At 44.2% G+C, this 18,823-nt stretch overlaps 1 protein-coding gene across 6 annotated transcripts in view; it reads right to left on the reverse strand.

The window, feature by feature from the left end:
* Positions 1-5,573: 5,573 nt before the first annotated feature.
* The window catches only part of LOC118782826 (T-lymphoma invasion and metastasis-inducing protein 1-like), a 63,001-nt gene continuing 49,751 nt past the window's right edge, over positions 5,574-18,823 (reverse strand). For 3 of the 6 annotated variants that reach the window (XM_036536408.1, XM_036536409.1, XM_036536406.1), the window contains exons 16-27: positions 13,456-13,638; positions 12,460-12,528; positions 11,766-11,891; positions 11,415-11,523; positions 10,714-10,893; positions 10,353-10,471; positions 9,695-9,803; positions 9,205-9,263; positions 8,786-8,888; positions 7,646-7,733; positions 7,104-7,276; positions 5,574-6,921 (exon numbers count right to left, since the gene is read on the reverse strand). In XM_036536408.1, coding sequence (XP_036392301.1) covers positions 6,254-6,921; positions 7,104-7,276; positions 7,646-7,733; positions 8,786-8,888; positions 9,205-9,263; positions 9,695-9,803; positions 10,353-10,471; positions 10,714-10,893; positions 11,415-11,523; positions 11,766-11,891; positions 12,460-12,528; positions 13,456-13,638 — 1,986 coding nt within the window. In that variant the 3' untranslated portion in view covers positions 5,574-6,253. Of the gene's footprint in view, positions 6,922-7,103; positions 7,277-7,645; positions 7,734-8,785; positions 8,889-9,204; positions 9,264-9,694; positions 9,804-10,352; positions 10,472-10,713; positions 10,894-11,414; positions 11,524-11,765; positions 11,892-12,459; positions 12,529-13,455; positions 13,639-13,846; positions 13,963-17,805; positions 17,907-18,362; positions 18,403-18,823 lie in introns of those variants that run through there. The other 3 variants (XM_036536412.1, XM_036536411.1, XM_036536410.1) reach the window with 3 other exon arrangements.

Raw genomic sequence — 18,823 nt, forward strand, 5'->3', positions numbered from 1 at the left:
ATTAAGATGTATTCATCCCCACTGTACACATATCAGTGAGACAATAAGGTACAAAAGCGAAAGAAAATGGCCTCATCTATAAACAGTAGAGTGATTGCGTTTTCATTGAGAAAGTAGCCCCTGAGTCGAATGTGGAGCAGACTCTCCAAAGATTTGGACTCTGTCTGGACTGTAGTGGTCATGAATCTTGTACATCTGACTGATTTGTGTCCTCTAGTGGGGAGTTTGTCATTGATCAGTACAAGGGCCATTACACTGTCCGTTCTCTCCTCTCTAATTTATGGCCTTAAACTCAGGTGCCACGCTTTAATTAAGAAACATTCTGCCTCTCGCCCACAATCCCTTAGGGCAAGGAGTAATATCTGTTGCTTAAAAGTTGCTCGTCTATGAAGCTCATAAATCCTCACCCAGCTTAACAAAGAGGTTCTACATTCACTGCACACTATCGAATGCGTCAGCTGATTGCGCTCTTTACCTGCAGGCTGAGTGAGACAAATACCTTGTTGACACAGAACTCTGACAGCACTACATTTACACAAACTGGAGCTCCTGTCTCCAGATGCGTGATGTCACATATACATAAAGATATGGAACTCTTCCACAGAAAAGTGTTCTGATGTTAGTTTAAGGTATTTTACAGGTAGGAGAGATATAAATATGATAGAATGGAGTGATGATAACGGTAAAGGCCCTTCTGTTTTTAACTCCTAAAATAACTAATTTTTTTCAATTTAACCTAAATGTAAAAGGCATTGTGGAGAACTAAGGCAGTCTTAGTGAGGGAATCGATGAAATTATTTCCTCTCAGCTTCACTACAAAACTGTACACAAAGCACAGCTGGGGAATTCATGCCCTGAAACCCCATCCCTTTCCTAAACGCAGTTTTGCTAAACAGAGGCCGAGGTATATTTTATCATAGGATCTTTAAAGTTGCAGTCTGGATACTGAGCTGTTTGTTGAGCCTGTGGCGTCACAGGGGTAGAACAGCAGAGTAATATGAAAACAGCGAAACCAGAAAACTGGTAGAACTGGCTGAGCCAGTGTGATACCGATCCTCACCAGCATTTCAAAGGTAAACAGAGACATCCTCCTCTGGCTGAGCAAACCAGACACTACATTCTCAAAGAATAACTGAAACACTGCTTAGACAGAAAAAGGCATTATATTTAAATACAGAAAATCAAACGTGAATGGACACATCGAAGAAATGCATTCAATTATGTATCTGTGATCTGCGAATTACACATCTGCAGAGAGTTATTAAACAAATTGATTTTATTATATAAAATATATATATATATATATATATATATATATATATATATATATATATATATATATATATATATATATATATATATATATATATAAATTACTTGTAATTTGCATTTTGAACAATATGAAGATGTACTGTGGAGAGGTAAGGCAACAGAAGCACCTACAGATTCAAACTGAAACTATGAAGCAGGAAGCGCAGGTCTTTGGCTGTCCTTTACATTTTATAGAGGTGAACCCCCCTTTACCACTTCAAGCCTGTTAAATCATTAAAGCTTATAGAATAATACAAAAGAATAAGGGAACATTTCAGCTGCTGTTCGCTAAGGCCATGGTATTTGTGACAGATGGGCAAACAATGTGTTATGCAAAAAATGACATCACAAATTATTTAGGCCTTCAGCTCCATCTGCTGTACATATAGAACTATTGCACACTACTGAGGTAAATGAACATTATACAGTTAAATTTGTATTTTCAAATATCAGATGAATGATCAGACATTCAGAAGGATAAATCTCAAATTGTGCATATTATTGAATTCTCTTTCAATTTAATTCAAGATATCCACAGTTACAAAATGTTTTTTTTTTCATATTTATGCTAAGGAAACTTGTTTCCAATCCTCTCAGATATTTGAACTGCATGTGAAGTTGCATGGATTTGTCGTCTCAAACAGTTTTGGTCCTGCTTTGTGCTGAGGTTAAAAACTGTCATGATCTTCCGCGAATGTGGCTTTGTGGCAAAAAAAACCTCCTGTCAAATATGTGAGCTTATAAAGATAAACCCTATCATCAATTCACTGAATTCACTCCCAGTCCTCTTCCTGACTCCTTATCTCTGACAGCAAATGAGTCTGGAGATATTGTCTGCAGTCTGAAAGCAGTGGAGGTTGACAGCGTCGCCCTGTCCCACTTTCCTGCTCTGACAGTCACTCTTCCGTTGGCCTAACGTGGCAGATCTTGTGGTGTGATTGACTGGGAAATGATCTCTCCCGTTGATCGCTAACACAGGGAAGCCTCTTTGTTGCTGAAGCTGTGATGGAGAGTGAATGAAAGGGGATTATTAAGTAAGTGAGAGCAGGCATGCAGGGTGACCCAAAGGTAATGGAACTTATCAGGAAAGAGAGGGCAGCACTGATGAGGTCATTCTGTGATGGGAGGGCCTGTCCAGGGACACTGATGGGGGTCAGTCTGGTGCCGTTGATAGAATCCATCAGTGTGAAAGGCACAGGCAGCTCAATGGGGTGTGACAAGGGAAGGAAGCCCCACCTTTTAAAATCTAATGAGGACAAGATGAGGGTCAGGATTCAGGGAGACAGATTCTTTCTGGGCCTCAATGCCGCTATTGTGCATCTCAATGTAAAAAATAACTTCTACTACTAATAATAATAATAATAATAATAATAATCTTCAACTGAGAATGGTGTGACATTAGACTGGCAGTACCGGCTATGCTTGCTGTATATTGTTTAAGCTAACATAAAGCTGGTAGGTGTTTCCTCTGCTTTAAATGACATTAAGTCAGTAGATATGAATTTCCACACAATGAAAGTGTAAAGATTGCATTTGATGTGGTGATGGTGGAACTTTTATTTGGCTTGGAGTCCAGTGAAGGGGTTGTATCTGGCCATGGGCCGAGGTTGTTGACCCCCTGTTTGGACATACAGTAAGTCACATGATTTATTTCTAAGATGTACCAATATTTTGATCCTTCATTGTATGTCTGTTTATTAAAATGCATCTCAGGAGGAGGACAATACTGATCACCCAATTACCCAGCCCTCCTCTCACAACTGCTACACAAACTGCAAGCCACATTTCTCTGTTATGCTCTCTGCCTGCACCTCTTTGTGGTCTGCTCATGTGACATGATGTTGTGCCATTGTTCTTTGCATCCACTGCGTGCCAGCCTGAAAATGACACTCTTGTCTGAACAGCACTCCACTGCGCAGCTACCTTTGGCCCTGTTCCAAGACTCACCATCCCAATATCACAGACAGGTACCTGTATTATGCAACATGACATAGATTGTACACAAAAACAGGATCTGGCATAGAACATCTATGTTGAGGTTGGTGTTTTATGCTAATTTCCAGAAATAAATTACAGTAAAAATCCTTAAACCCAGTACAGCTGTTTGGGAATGAATTGTCTGAGTCACTTTGTATTAAAGGAGCTCAATAGTAACTTACATACTGGGAGAAATACAACACAATCCACTTGGGGCAAAGTGGGGGGTTAATGTTTGATGGGCATTTTCTATACTACCATCATGCAAACAAGAAAACAAAGGTGTAACATTTGAATAAAAACGCACCAAACAGGACAGGATGGCCTCAGGTCCTCAGGTCCTCAGGAGTTCCTGCCATTACTGTTACAGAGCTCTGTGTCAGCAACCCTGCTCCACCCGACTTCTTCATACATGTTTCTGCAGTCTCTCATCCTCCTCCAAACCACATTTGCCCTGTTTTTTTTATTTCCTCAGCAATAATCAACAGAAAGATGGGGAGCCTGTGGTGACAGTGTAGCTTAGTGGTAAAGAAGAATAGGGCTCGTAAAGGTTGCTGGTTTGATTCCCCGCTGGGGCACTGCTGCTGTACCCTTGGACAAGATACTAAACCCAGAATTGCCTAAAATATCCAGCGGCACAAATGGATAACATGCAAAAAGCTGTAACCTATGGAAGTCGCTCAGGATAAGAGCATCTGATAAAATGACAGTAATGTAATGTAACCTGTAGCCTGTAGCCTGTAGGCTGGGCTGTGTTTCAAGCAGAAGGGTGCTGTCAGCCCTTCTTCTCCCTGCTGTTCACCTGGCAGTACCAGCATTTAACCCACCAGGTCGTTTTAGCTGCTCCCATGGAAGTAGCCTGGATTCCCTCCCCCTCTTTCATCCTGTGTTCACTGCCCATGGATTACCACCTAGCAACAATTTTACTCCCTGCCCCCCCATCCTCAAAACCATCTGCCAGTCTTCTGCCTCTTAATCTTGTCTGTCCCTGTCAGCTTCCGCAAATTCAGCCTGCCCACTTAATCTTAAAACGAGAGCCAGTCCTTCCTGCATACCAAACGCGTTTACTTACAGCTGTGCGATACAGCCGTTGTCACAATCCTTAGCTTTGCCCCTGCAGCATTGCTCACAGTTTTACTGCCATCAGCACCCATTCCTTGATAGCAACCATAACCTGACACAGTATTTCAATCCTTGCTCCCAGGTTATACAATGGCTCTCCTACACCACCATATTAGGAACACCAAGTCCTTCACTTATATGTCCCCTTCTTCATCTCTGTCAGCACCATTTCACCTTTCTTACCTTTTTCTTCTCCTAATGAAGTAGTGATTGATTTCTTCTCCTTTCAAATTAAGGTAAAAAGAGAAGGGGTAAGTGAGCATTGCTTTTCTAGTTCCTGGCTATGCTCTATACTTTTCCTCCACTTCCTTTCCTTTAAGCAACCTCATACATTTAGTCATGGTCACAAGTACACAGCAGTTGTCTTCATCAATTCCTCATGTTCAGTTACTGCAGCGTTACTGCTGCTAACTGCACCTGCACCACCATTTCTCTTCTACCCAATACTGTAATTAAATCTGGCACAAAATTATCCGGTAAGATTACGACAACAAAAATAGCCAGCCAACATCTGGTAGGAAACAATTTATTTGAAATATCAATAGAGCCATATGTACATACAGAGATTTTAAAAACACAGTCTTAATGGCGCACTGTGTGCTGTTATAAATGACTTCTTATATTTCACCCCCCTGCACTGTCCACTTACATCGTTTCTTACACTAGGGAACTTGATTGCATTTCACAATCTGAATTTTTTATTTTAAAATATATTTTGAGTTTCTTGTGATAATCCTACTATTTTATTTATAAGGTAATAAAAGTAACAAAATTGTTTTGTCACAATTCAATACAGGCATTGGATATGTACAGTATTACAGTATTTTTTTAACAAAAACAATTTTATTTATTAGAGGACTGTTATATATTTATTACACAAGTGTTTTAAACAATTTCATCACATCCCAAGTGTGCCCTTAATGGCTAACATCTGTGTTTGTAAAAATACATTGGTTGTTTTTTTTTTTACCAAGCTTATGTGTGGAACAGATGAATTTAAGAGCAACACAAGCTACAAAATATGGTTAAATTACCTTGTAAATAAAATCATAGGCATCGCCTTTAAAAACTAAATGGCAATAAACTTTGCAGTCATATGACAGTAAATGTAAAAACTATGAAAATTCAAGTAAAACAGGACTGGTTAAAAAAAAAATCCCTCATGTGATAAAGATTAATACTGCAGAGTGTGACATGATGTAAACACAATAAAAATTTGAAAAGTTGTTATACATATTCATATGATATTGTTGTGCTCTAAAAATTCACCTGTGCACAGCCATAACACAATGTACAAGTACAGTAAATCTTGTAGTATTTTTTACACCATTCTTTCCCGAGAGCCCACAAAGGCCAGAATAAATAACATACAGCCCTTAAGTATCATACAACTTCCGTAACTCTCTCTCTCTCAAAAAATTCCTAAGTCTTTTATACCTAAAATATAAATTTGGCAAAGATTCGCAGTCCAAGTAGTGTAGCTGCCCAAGCCCATGTGCAAACCAAGCCCATCCCAATCCTCTATTAAATACCATGATTGTACAGTCAAGTCCTTCTCGCAAAGCTAAAAATTGACTTCAATGCATTAATGTGTGACTGGAATGAGATCGTGTCGGCTCTTTATTGCTTCGATCAAGAAGTTGAGTGTCTGAATTGCGATGTCTTTTTCACTTCAATAGGCCATTCATTACTGAGCGAAGGACAGCCGGAAATGCTCGCTGAGGACTCCCTGCGAGGGAACACTGGGGTTAAGGAGGGGAGGCCTGTCCATGGAGCCCCTTTTAAAGCTTAGTGAACGAGGCGCCGGGTTATTTGCTCATTTCGTCTCGCGTCGCCTTCAGCCTCAGATGTCGCTGTCCTGGCTGCGCTGGAAATCGTCCCTGCGAACCCAGATGACCTCTTCCTCTGTGGACCCTTCGAGCGTCCCGTTCAGCCCAGACATGGCGCACTGCTTCTTCAGCTGGGACAGCTTGACAGCACGTGTGTCCTCTGAGCTTTGGGACTGTTTGTTCTCTGAGATCTCCCCTTCCCCTGCCCCCTCATCATCTCCATTGCCATCCCCCTTGTCATTTCCCGCCCCCCCACTCTTGTCTGCCCCTTCTTCCTCCCCCTCAACACTGCCCTCTCCCTGGCCCCCTTCCTCCGCCTGTGCCTCCCCTTCCAGAGACAGGGCACTGACCGGTTCCTCCAGCTCAGACTCCTCCAGCTCAGGTTCCTCCAGCGACCCCTTCGCAGATTCGCAGAAGTCGTCCTCGTCATCGCTGAGGATGTCCGTCTCCTTGACCTCCTCCTGGTCCTCGTACTGGTCCAGGTCGAACTGCTCCTCCACCCAGCGGTCAGTGTCCCCTGGTCCCAGGACGGCCTGCTGCTCCTGCCGCTGAGGCTCCTGGGACGGGGGCGGCTGCGCAGCGGGGTCCCTGTTTGGCTCCCTGTCGAACACGATGTCCGTGTCGATGGTGAAGCGGTTGCGGACCAGCTTCCTCCGCCCGAGAGTCCGAGTTGGGGCGGAAACTGCATGCAGAAGAGACGATATCAGGATCAGTCTCAAATATAATGGAGCAAAATGATGTCATACTTGCAGATTTGTTTGAATTCTCTTAAATCACAACATGCAAAAAATTATGTTGAGATGCAGAAATGGCAAAATGGTATGGTGAAAGCTTGTATGTATGGAAACACAACAGACAGCCTACCTGCTCTGTTCATGGCAGGTCTTGCGCCTTTTAGGGCACACAGACGCTTCCCTCCAAAAGGGACATATTGTTGGTTGGGGGGCAAACTCTCTGTCTTGAGGAGTTGCCTTCGCTGCTTGTCTCGGAGGATGGAGTGCACAGTCCTCAGGAAGTCCTTCTTACTCTCAGGTGAACTGTTTGGTTGCAAAAAAGCCAAGGAAGCACAATTCACTGACAGGCTCAAACACAATCTGTCTACAAAGCTGCATATGAAGGTATTAATGAATGTAAAAGCCTGAATATTCCCTTTCCTTTTTAGGGTCAAGCTAACACCCAAATTACCTATGCTCCGCTTCCCAGATTTTTTTGGCTTACTCCATATCTCCAGATAACTAATGCAATTTTCCCACCATGTTTGGTACTACAACAGTGTGAAATGTAACAGCTTATGGACAGAAAGGTGGCAACCTAGAGCCCATGTCAATTCTGGGAGCTGTGGTGTTTCGGGCTGCCTTTAACACCATGCTTATCCCTCTCAGAACTATAGTACCCATCATGCTCACCTGCAGCACAAATGGAATGTCCTTTCAGGCCTTCCCTCAGACTCAGACTTCACATGAACAATCTCACACATCGCAGTGCCTTCCCCATCTGTGGGAAAACAGGAAATCACAAAATACATTAGGATTACTGACCTTACATGGACCACAAATGGGATGCATATAAACAACTGTTGTTTGTAATTTCTTTCAAAAAGCCAATTCAACTTATTATTAATTCACAGACTTATTATTAAGACGTTCACAGAGAAGAAGCAGATGTTTAAGGTATTGTCAGTACTTTGGCTCCCTAGCTGTTGTTTTTGTGTTTTTTCCCTGTCTGTCAGTGTCGTCCATGTGCTTTTGTTACAGTTCCTATGTGTTCTGGCCCTGCCCCACTTCCACCTGCCTGCCTGCCCACCTGCATCCCATCTCCTCGTCAGCTCAGCCCTTTATATACCCTGCTTGTCTCTGTCTTGTTGCCAGTTCGTGTCTTCTCAGTTTTCTCTGTTGCAGACCCGTCCCTGCTCCTTGTTTGCTCTGCCCCGGACTGCCTCCCTGGCTTTTGACCTTGCCTGTTCTGCCACCACGAAGTTGCCCTGCGATTCTGAATAAACCACTTGAAACCTGAATACACCTGGTCTGCGTTTGAGTCCGTGCCTGTGCTCTGACAGGTATCTTCAATAAACACATTTTAATTATAGTACCACATGCCCAGTGCATTCTGCGGGGCCTCAGTTCGGATCACTGAATGATAAGAGCAGTCTCCAGTGAGTGAATCTGAATTGCTGGACAACTAGTGCATTCCCTAGTGGCTGAATTTGGATCACTGAATGAATCAAGCACTCTCCAAGGGCAGAATCTGGATCACTTTAATGGCTTCCTTGCCTACGAAACACTTGCTTTCCATGTGAGTGGAGAGATTGGCTTTGGACCCGTAGTCAGAGAATAAGTCTCTCTCTAACACACTGGTTCATAGAGGGACATACACCCTACACAGTCCAAGGGTCACATAAGAGTGAAATATCTACCCCTACAGAAAAAGATCTATGAGAAATGGAGACTATGACAGGACAAAACACCGGTACAGACACACAGAGAGACTTAAAGAACAAACTAATCAGGCAACTAAGGAAGATGCATATGTATTAACGAATGATTCACCTGCACTGGCAAGGGCACGGACTTGGAGGGCATCGGTGGAGATCATGTGACGGAAGCGGAATGGGTCCTTCTCGTCCGAGACGGAGGCACGATGGGACCCACCCTGCGGCAGGTAAACAGCACACATTCAGATCACACAAACCCCTGAAGCGCTCCTTTTCCAGTTTCATGACAGCAGCTCTACTTTCACAAGCCACACAGCCACTCGATTCTGACTTGACATGACATGAAAATGTGTGGGTGGCTTCGTGAAGGTCGGCCCTGAATGGATACTGTTTGCTGACCCACTGTGCCGGTTTAAAAAGAAGCACTTCAACAGTGTGAAATGTACCTGCACTTAGTGGTATAATGGTCCATTGTACTACCTATCAAAGCTGTCTATTTATCCATTTGTGGTTAATGCAGGCAGGTGTACTCACTATTTTCTTCTTCTGCTTGGAGCATTCTTTGTACACAAACACCACGGCAGTTTTGAAGACTGAAAAGAGGAAAATAATAATAAACACACGCAGTATTAGTGCAGAAACATAAAATGCCCCTTAGTGCATACAAAGCAGCTGAAAGCATCATTCTTGTTGACAGTATGTGGGTAAACATTACCTCACATTACCTCATAAAATAAATGGATAGTGAACCGAAAACCATTTTGCTACATTTATGCAGCAAGAAATACACCACAAGAAGAATTTATACATGTATATGTTTTCTATGGAAACCTGCCATTTAAATATGAATGTTTTAAAAGCCTTTATTTTGGACAAAGTGGTTTCTTGTGATATGATCGAGAGGCTGAGCTGGCCTTTTGGAGAGTAGTAACTATCCACTAATGTTAAAGGAGCAGCAATGATGTATAATCATTTTATTGAATACAGCATTTTGTGTTGTATGCCCTTGGAGACACTAACGTACCAAATGCGACCAGTTCTGGGTCCTTCTTCCACTTCCCAAAGGAGGCTGGTGGGTTGATCCAGGTTACAGTGGTGTGCAGTAACAAATCACCCATTGACAGATCAGCAACCTGGCACAAACGAGACATATCCAGGTCAGGTCACCACACACACACACACACCCACAAACACACACACACACCCCATCCATGGAGGCCCACAGAAACATGCATGCACCAGCCCACCAACACATACACAGACACACACACTTGCACACACAGGCAGAGCAAGTGTTGTAAGTAACACATGCCCCCCCCCCCCCCGCCCAATGGCAGCTCATACAAGAACCATACACACAGTTTCACTCCTACAAACACTAAAATACATCTCTAGAAAAAAAAAACATTAACTGTGCAGTACTGTGGAATAAGCTGGAATGGAAGGGGCTGAAGCCCAGCTCTATGTGCGAGATGCAAAATGGAAGGAAGAGGAACGGAGCCATTTGCAGGCCCCCGTCGCGATGATTGTTTTTCAGCTTCATTCTGCCATGCTGATGGAATGGGATGTGGGCGTTAGCGGGGGAGGGAGGGAGGGGTGGGGGGGACTGCAGTGTGACTCATCAAGAAGCGGTGGATTTGTGCCACGCTCAGGGACTCCTCTCCCGTCTGCAGCCAGCTCACCTCTTTCTTTTCGCCCGTCTGCTCGGCGATGAGCTGGTCGAACACGGCGCCGTACTCCTCGTGGATCTTCTGCATCTCGTTGATGTGGCTGGCCACTTTGTTCATGGCTTTGACTGCGACTAGAGGTTAGAAAAAAAATACATACAAATTCAAATGAGATTCAAATGAGACAAATGACAAGTGTGTTGATAACATCACAAAGCTATTGTGCCAATATACACAGGTGAAACACACAGATAAAAATCCAATAGGAATTTTGGCTTCAGTACTGTTGTTGTTAATGTTTCCTAAAACGACACACAACACACACACACACATACACACACACACACAGAAACACACACAGGTGGCAGTGACTCACCATCCAGGTGGTAGTGTTCCTCGCTGTCTGGGTCTGTGAGGGAGTACAGCTCTCTCAGCAGGAGGGGGTACTTCAGTACCCTCTGGATGGGTTTGATCAGATACGATTCCAAGGTGGACGAGTGCTGTTGCTTTGGGTTTCGGGCATCCAGGAAGGCCTTGAAATCAGGGTCCGTCTTTGCTGTAGTGACACAGGCACAGAGAGACTGTCAAACAGGATCCGCTCGAAAGCCTTTTAATCTACAGCGCCTAGGAACTGTACAGCAATTGAGCTCCAACTGGATCAGAACTTTGAGCAAGACTGCTAGTTATTACCAGTCAAGGATGGCATGTGGTTTCTCTGTAAAGATATTCAAGACAATATGTATTCCCTGGGATATGAGATTTATTTTTTCCAGTTGATGGGTCTCCATCTCCATCTTGCTATTGGCCAATTGTTCCACTGTGCACAGCTTGAGATAAGCCACTACTCTCTTGCTGTCAAATTATCGTCTTGTAAAATGGCACATGCTTCAGAGAGTAAATATGCTGGGGTCAGCATAGCTACTGAGGACCTGGAAGTTTGGGAGGAAAAGAAAGGAGGGGGGCCTAGAATTCTTTCTCATCACAGATGTTTTTTAAATCTTGGCAGAACTGGTGATGGAGGAGACATGGGAGGGATTATTGAAGAGCTGACAGTGAAAAAAAAAATTCCCAAAGTACCTTTCACGAGAACCTTGGGGACTTTTGTGTGGCTGGCGCAGAAAGCACTGTAGATCTTGAAGCGATCAGCGTAGTACAGGAAGGACCCACCCAGCGAGAAGAGAACTTTCTGTGAGGGGGAGAAGCGGAAATATTTCATCAAAGAGGCCTACATTTCCCACAAAGTCTTCATTCACTCACCTACATCCAGCAAGTCCATTAGCATTATTAAACTGAAAGTCTAAAAGAATTTGTTATATAGGAATGCTTCATTAATACATTTACACCAGCTCTAATTTCATGCATTTATTTGAGTAAAATGCTAGATGTCTGTCTGCATTAAATACATATTTGGACATACAGGTTTCTCACCTTAAACTGATCCACTCTCTCCAGCTTTTCCAAATCTGGAACCAATCTTGTCCCATCTTCCAGAGTCTTGAGAAATTCGACCTGGAATTCAACCATCTCGGCCAAGTTCCCAAAGAGCACGTCCAGCTGCGGGGGCATCAAGAGACCAATCAGGATGAGTTTTACATGCCGATGCGGTGTTCCGGCCTGACCATTAGACCTAAACGACCCTGTTTTTCTACTCTTCTATACTATCCATGCCTGGTTTTACATACGCAACTTACCCAAATCAATACAAACAGACATATTACAAATAAGAGTAAATATATTACAAATTTGTTACTTTTCCAAATGTGTTGACAGTCCCTCTTTTGGTCTTCGGCTCTCATTGCTCATGTATTTAGTGCAGCTAATGTCTTCCAAATTGCCTTTAAGAACAAACTTGGGTACTGAAAGTTTCTCTTTGCAGAGGCTGTAGAACTGCCAGGCATGACATGTGAAATGCCTGGGTTTTGTCAAGGCTACAGCCCCACTGAAGCAGCCCTGCTCTTTAAAGCCCACTGTTTCACTCCCACACACCACTCTCCTGCACTGCTTTCTGGAATATCACGCTGAAATATCATTTCATATTACAAAATAAAGGATGAACATTTTACTTCAGTGGCATTTTTACATCCCTCCCCTGGCTTAAGAGGTTTCAGGAATATTGACTTACCTCATCCTGTGTAAGGAAGCTCTCCTTCTGCAGTGGCGTTAAGTACCTTTCAATGAGGCAGTTAAGATCCTGGAAGGGGACAGAGGTCATGTTTATTTAGGGTTGTTCATGACACATCTAGCCATGTATGTAGACCACAGGGATAAATATGTACACAGCACCCGGGATCGAGGCAGACGTTATGTAGGACTCCATGTTAGTCATCACTGTAAGCGTTGCTAATGCAGTTCCTTGAGCCAACAGCCAGGCACTAATTAAAATGTTCTGAAGCTTTAGCTTAACGTTCAGCCTTAGAAATGCTTCTTCAGGTTCAGCTCTGTATTGGCAGAGAATGAAAAATGCAAGCAGCATTTAAACAAAATTTTCTATCCTAATGTATGGAGACTAGGGAGCAGGGGAATTTTGCTTGCCTTTAATCATTTTTAACTGTACAGAAAATCTAACAAACTTTCCAATAGATGCATAATTTTGGCTTGAGGCAGTCGATTTGGATCGGGGAATTTAAGAACTTAGCTCGGTACTAATCAAATCCCCGAAGAGTTAGCGGAGCCTTTGTGTGCTGCAGGGAAGAAACGAGTTCAGCTGAATGCCATCTGGAAGAGCGGCGTCTATTTCCAGCCCGTAATGTTTCACAGCCGTGAATTGTCATTACTGAAGGTGTAACAGAGGCCCATTACTACTGCGCTACTTATATGACTAATGCACTGTGTATTACGCTTGTTTTTCAGATACCCCTGACCTCAATTCAACCAGCTTATATGTTTGGTAACCTACATACAAGGATCGGAGCATTGGAACTCTGGAGACAGAGGGCACAACTTGTTCAAGGGCACCTGAGCGATGTCTCATCCAGGATTCAAAGTCATGACCCTCTGGCTCCGAGTCCTGGGCTCTAACCCCAACTCTTCAGCACCATCCGAAACCAAAACGGCGGCTATTAATAGAAGGGGATCGGGCACCGGACAGATGGACACACAGCAGAGGCACGGTACTGACTTTGACGTAGGTCCTCTCGGTCTCCACCAGCTCGCATATGACTTTGCGGAGCTTGTCGGCATCGGAGAGCTGGCGCGGGGTGGCGGGCGGTGGGAGGGGCGAGTCCGGGCTGGGCGAGGAGGCGCACTCCGAGGGATTCATGTCATGAAGACTGCGGCAAAACGCGGCCACCTGCTCCGTGCTCTGGAGGACATCGAGAGAAAGGGAGAGAGAGAGAGAGAGAGAGAGAGAGAGAGAGAGAGGGAGACAGAAAAGGTAAACGAGACTCCTCACCCACTCCTGCAGCCACGGGAAGGCAATCAGAGGTTGCATGTTACAGAATATTTAGGACAGACACATCTGCTCACGCAAGTCCACTCCCACTTCTCCCGAACATGTCAGGGTAACTTACCCCTTGTCACTTTCTTCTCTGGCTTAAACGGGATGCATACGCTTGGCTTTTAATGGCAGTAAATTGAGGAAAGACAGAGACAAACGCAGAGAGAGAGGGAGGAAGAGATCGCTGAAAAATCATTTGCACTCATCTGTTCTATTTTCAGCTTGTCATGAGTTTTTTTCTCTCTCTCTCTCTCTCTCCCCCTCTCTCTCTCTCTCTTCCTCCCTCCCGTCCCTCTGTTTCTGTTTCTCCTGCTGGCTCTCTGTCTCCCTCACTTCAAAATCAAAAGAATGTATGATATATCTGTCCACTAACGGACGTTACCTTGGAAACGTGCGCTGTGGCGCGTTCGCTACGTCCGCTTTGTAAGACGGGTGCTTAATGCAGAGCCTGACATATACAGGTAACTGCTGGAGAAATGCAGTGCAGCAGGTTATACAAGCAGGGCAGCCAACTTCAGAGGCTCTCCAGGCCAGGGCGAGCACCAGGACACGGCGTGCCATACCTCTGCCAGGTAAGCTTCGATGGCTACCATTTTTATTTTGTTTGGTTTTCCCCATAACGAACATTCTTTCAAATACACTGAGTCATATATTCGAATTCATTATTTTTGCTCAGGCAGCCAGCCTTTTCTGAATGCATTAACCCACTGAGAAGCCAAATAAAAAAACAGAAATGATGAATGACAAGCATTGTGAAGTATTTGTTCACTTCAACTCAAAGGATGACAGCACGGCTGCAGGACCTCTCTAAATGATGCTAACAGAACCACCAAAATAAATATTTTCCTTCATTTTTATGTTGGCACCTGCATAATATGTGGCATGAGATCCAGCACTATTAATAGAGGAACTTTTGTAGGCCAGAGAACACTTCCCAGCTTTGTAATACTGCTAAGCTCTCCCAGGAGTGGCGGTAGTCAATCTTGGCTTTGTACTGCTGATCTTCTCAATCACTAGAACTCACATTGTGCCTTCTGCACATATGTTATAATCCTGTGAGATGAAGCCCACATCTATTCACTCTTTCCCTTCAGACAGGCACTTTAGCCTGCACCCGAACCGTGGGGGGTTGTCCGCATGTCCGCATACATTATCTCCATATATCAACACATGCTATTCTCCCGGAAAGAAAAAAAAAAAGAAATAAAAAGTACAAGTTCTGTCCCTGACTCACTGCGCAGAGAACTTCTAAAACTAGGCGAATCACTACAACAGAGCGTTCTCATGACACTGATCTGTGCTCCTGTGCCGCTCTCTCTCTCAGAGGCCCCTGGTGCAGCGGGAGCTGAGCTTTCTCTGAAAAGCAGCTGGAAAGATCATATAAAAACAGGCGGATCAATGAGGCAGTGCACATCCTCCACACAAGGATATAAATAGGCCGCACTTTATAGCTGAATGCTGATTTTTTTTTTTTTAAAACCCGGCTTGTTCAGAGATCTAACCAGATTGAGCAGCCAATTTAGTGCAAGCGAATGAGGAGCGGTCTAATGTAAACAAGCCTGGTGGTGTAATTCAGCCGCACGCAGTGATTTCAGTTTCGGTTGAGCATGCAGCGAGACACAGAAAACAGTGTAGGGTTATAACGCAATAAGGCATCTGCCAACTGTGCGATTAGCCCCTAACTCCTTTTAAAACGCTGATTCAATTCAAAGGATAAAGAGCCATTTTTTCAATACAAGCAGATCCAGGCTTCTGTTTGAACAGATCACTGCAAATCACTGCATTCTGTGAAGTTTGACACCAGGGCAAGAAAAAAAAACTATGATCACCTGGAATGGCGTCTTTCCAGACGAAAATCTTAATCTCTCAGCTAATGTACATTTAATTGTGGTCCTTACAAATGAAATATCTGAAGGCACCAGCTTTGTTCCGACCTGCATCATTTTGCAAAGGTCAGGCTTCTCTCTGCAGACTCATTGTTAAAATAAGCCTCAGCACTTAAAGAAGCCAGAGACCACAGGAAAGCCACTGTGCGTCGCCAAGACGCGATTCGCCAAATCCCAGCTGCCCCCTCAAGGATCAGCCCCAGGGATTAAAGACAATTTCAAAAGCGCAGGGAGAGAACTCATGCCCCCCACCAAAAACAGATCTGGGGAGGATGGCACTTCTCCCATGTGAAAGGAGGAGATAAGGCTGAGATTTCAGCCAGGGAGACGACGCAGCAGCCTTTAAAGAGAGATGAAAATGTGTTTACAGTTTCAAGGCCTCCGGGATCTATGGCTCTTAGGATGCAGAGCCGACACAGTCACCCCTGGACTAAAAAATGAGAATGGTCTCTTGCAACTGCAATCAATCAGATCTCAACACCAGATTAAATTACTTTATTGTCCAGCAATGAGGATGCATAGAAACAGAAAGCATATGACATAATGGTGCAGTACAGTGGCCAACAAAAGACATTGACGCAAAAGAGTACAAAAGAACAATATTAACTTAAAACTACAGTCATTATCTCTCAGTGGGAAAAAGCCCTCTCACTAGGAGCTGATACCATTTAAACACTGAAATAGCTGACTAATGTGCAGAGTTGTTGGAGGCATGCCTTTTTTTATTGTATTCCAGGATTATTATTATTATTATTATAATTATTATGATTATTATTATTATCAGCATTATTATTATATAATACTGCATTATTATTATTATGATGATTATTTGGTTTTGTTATATAATAATAATAATAATAATAATAATAATAATACAGTATTATATAATTATGTATACATTAATATACAAACAGTACATGAAACAGTAGCTTTTGTTTGCTTTGCTGAGCTGCAGTGTTGAAGTTAATATTGGCAAGGGGTTGCATGTTTTTTCCCCAAAGGGACACTTTGTTCATCTCATACTGCTTACAGTACGATATATGGTAGCACAGTAGTACGATAGCTGATGGTCAGTGTAATGCAGCAGAAAAATCCCATGAATACATTCACACCCCCATACACCCATACTCACATCTGTACACACACACACACATACACACACACACACACACACACACACACACATGCACATGGCACATACACATACATTTCAATACTCCCCCATACACACACACACACACACACACACACACACACACACGCATATACACTTGAATAACCCCCCCTTCCCCGACACACACATACACAGACACACAAACACCCACCTCCACACACACACACATACACTCATAAACACACATGTACCCAAACACACAGCCGAACATTCAGGCAAACACACACACACTCCTGTGTACACACACATGTAGGCACACACATACACACACACACACACACACACACACAGGTCTTTACTTTTTGCCATAATTGAATAGGTAGAAAATTTTAAAGAAAAAAATAATCAAAGCATTATTTTGCATTTTGCAAATTTGCATTGAAAATAGTTTTCTGAAAATGTCTGCAAGTCCACTGTCTTTTATTGAGCATTAGGAATGATCCTTACTTGTTCCTGGACATATTAACATCCTGAATATACCCTGCCTTCAAAAAAACTCACCCATACAGTCCTGGCACACTGTACTCATTAAACCTACTACAGTTTACTTTTAAACAAGACATTTGTTGTCACAAAGATTCAAACGCTGTAAAAATAAATGGAGGCAACACATTTTGCTCAATGTTGGAGAAATCATACAAACACAGAGCTACACACCTCAGGTAAAGAGTCCTCTCAATAAACCATAACACACACCGCAACCTCCATATGTCCCAATGCTATTTGTTTGCGTTTTTTCCCTTTGTGTTCAGAGATTGCAATGTAAGCAGACCGAACAGCAAATTTACTTAAAGAAATGGAGAAGCAGTCTTATGTAAGCAAGTGTCAATCAAACCCTGTGCGAAAAATTCAGTTCAGTAAGTGTGAACACCGAGATTTAAAAACATGCAAAGATATACTGCAGAATGACATCACTGGTACGCAACTATAGCAGGGTATACAAACATCCATGTAAATAAGTAAATCCCTCACCGAGTTATCCTCTAGCTGAAAATGTCTCCACAATGTTTATAAGGGTCTGATTTCATCGTGCTGGACTTGCTCCTTTTTCAACAGCTGGAATCAGTGCAGACCAGTCCTTTCTAACACCCCCTCTCCCTCTCCCGCTCGCCCTTCCTGCCTAAACCTGAGAACCCCTCGCTCCTCTCCCTGCCTCTTCATTAATACTTGACAGCGACCATTAGAAAGCGCACATAGAAGTGAAACAAATTTACAAAGACAAAGCATAACGGGCAACAGCTGGGCGTTCCCACAGCACATTTGTCTCTGTCACATGGGCCGAGCGCGAAGCTCTGCTGTCTGTCACTTGCCGTAACGAGCCCGGGCAGCCAGCAGAAGGTGTGAAAATGCATCTCTGTCAGGAGCAAAACGATGCACTGCAGACAAACCCAGGCAAAAAACCCCTCTCAAGCAGCCGGCCACAGGCACCCACAGTGCCGCCTTATGAACACTCAGTTGAACACTATCAACCAGAAGAGATACAGTGTCCTGAAAGGAAAGAGGAAACACGGGGACAGTGCAAAGCTCACCAGGTGCAGCATGTCGTAGATGGAGTCGGAGGAGCGCTTGCTGTGTCTGCTCCTCCTCAGGACGGACATGCTGGGGCGCGGGCAAGGGGAGCGGACGCTCAGGGGTGTCGGGACGGCTCCAGCCTCAAGAGCTGCTGCTCCTTGAGTGCGGCTCACACGGCACTGAGCGCGGCGCGTTCCCCCCCACCCCCCCCCCCCCCACACAGACACACACACACACACACACACACCGCCCCTCCTCGCACTTCCCTGTCCCTCCGCCTCCCCTGCCTTTCGGAACGGCGCGGGCGGCGCTCCGGCGAGCCAGAGAGAACCGCCACGCTTTTCCTGCCCTCGCCCCCGGATCCTTATCTCGCTCTGCCCTCCCTTGCGGGGCCCGGCTGGGCGCGAGCGCGCTCTGACTGAGGATCTGACAAACTCCAGCAGCAGCGGCGGCGGCGGCGGCGGCGGCAGTGCTGCTG

The sequence above is a fragment of the Megalops cyprinoides genome, chromosome 9 (assembly GCF_013368585.1).
Source record: "Megalops cyprinoides isolate fMegCyp1 chromosome 9, fMegCyp1.pri, whole genome shotgun sequence".
Lineage (NCBI taxonomy): Eukaryota > Metazoa > Chordata > Actinopteri > Elopiformes > Megalopidae > Megalops > Megalops cyprinoides.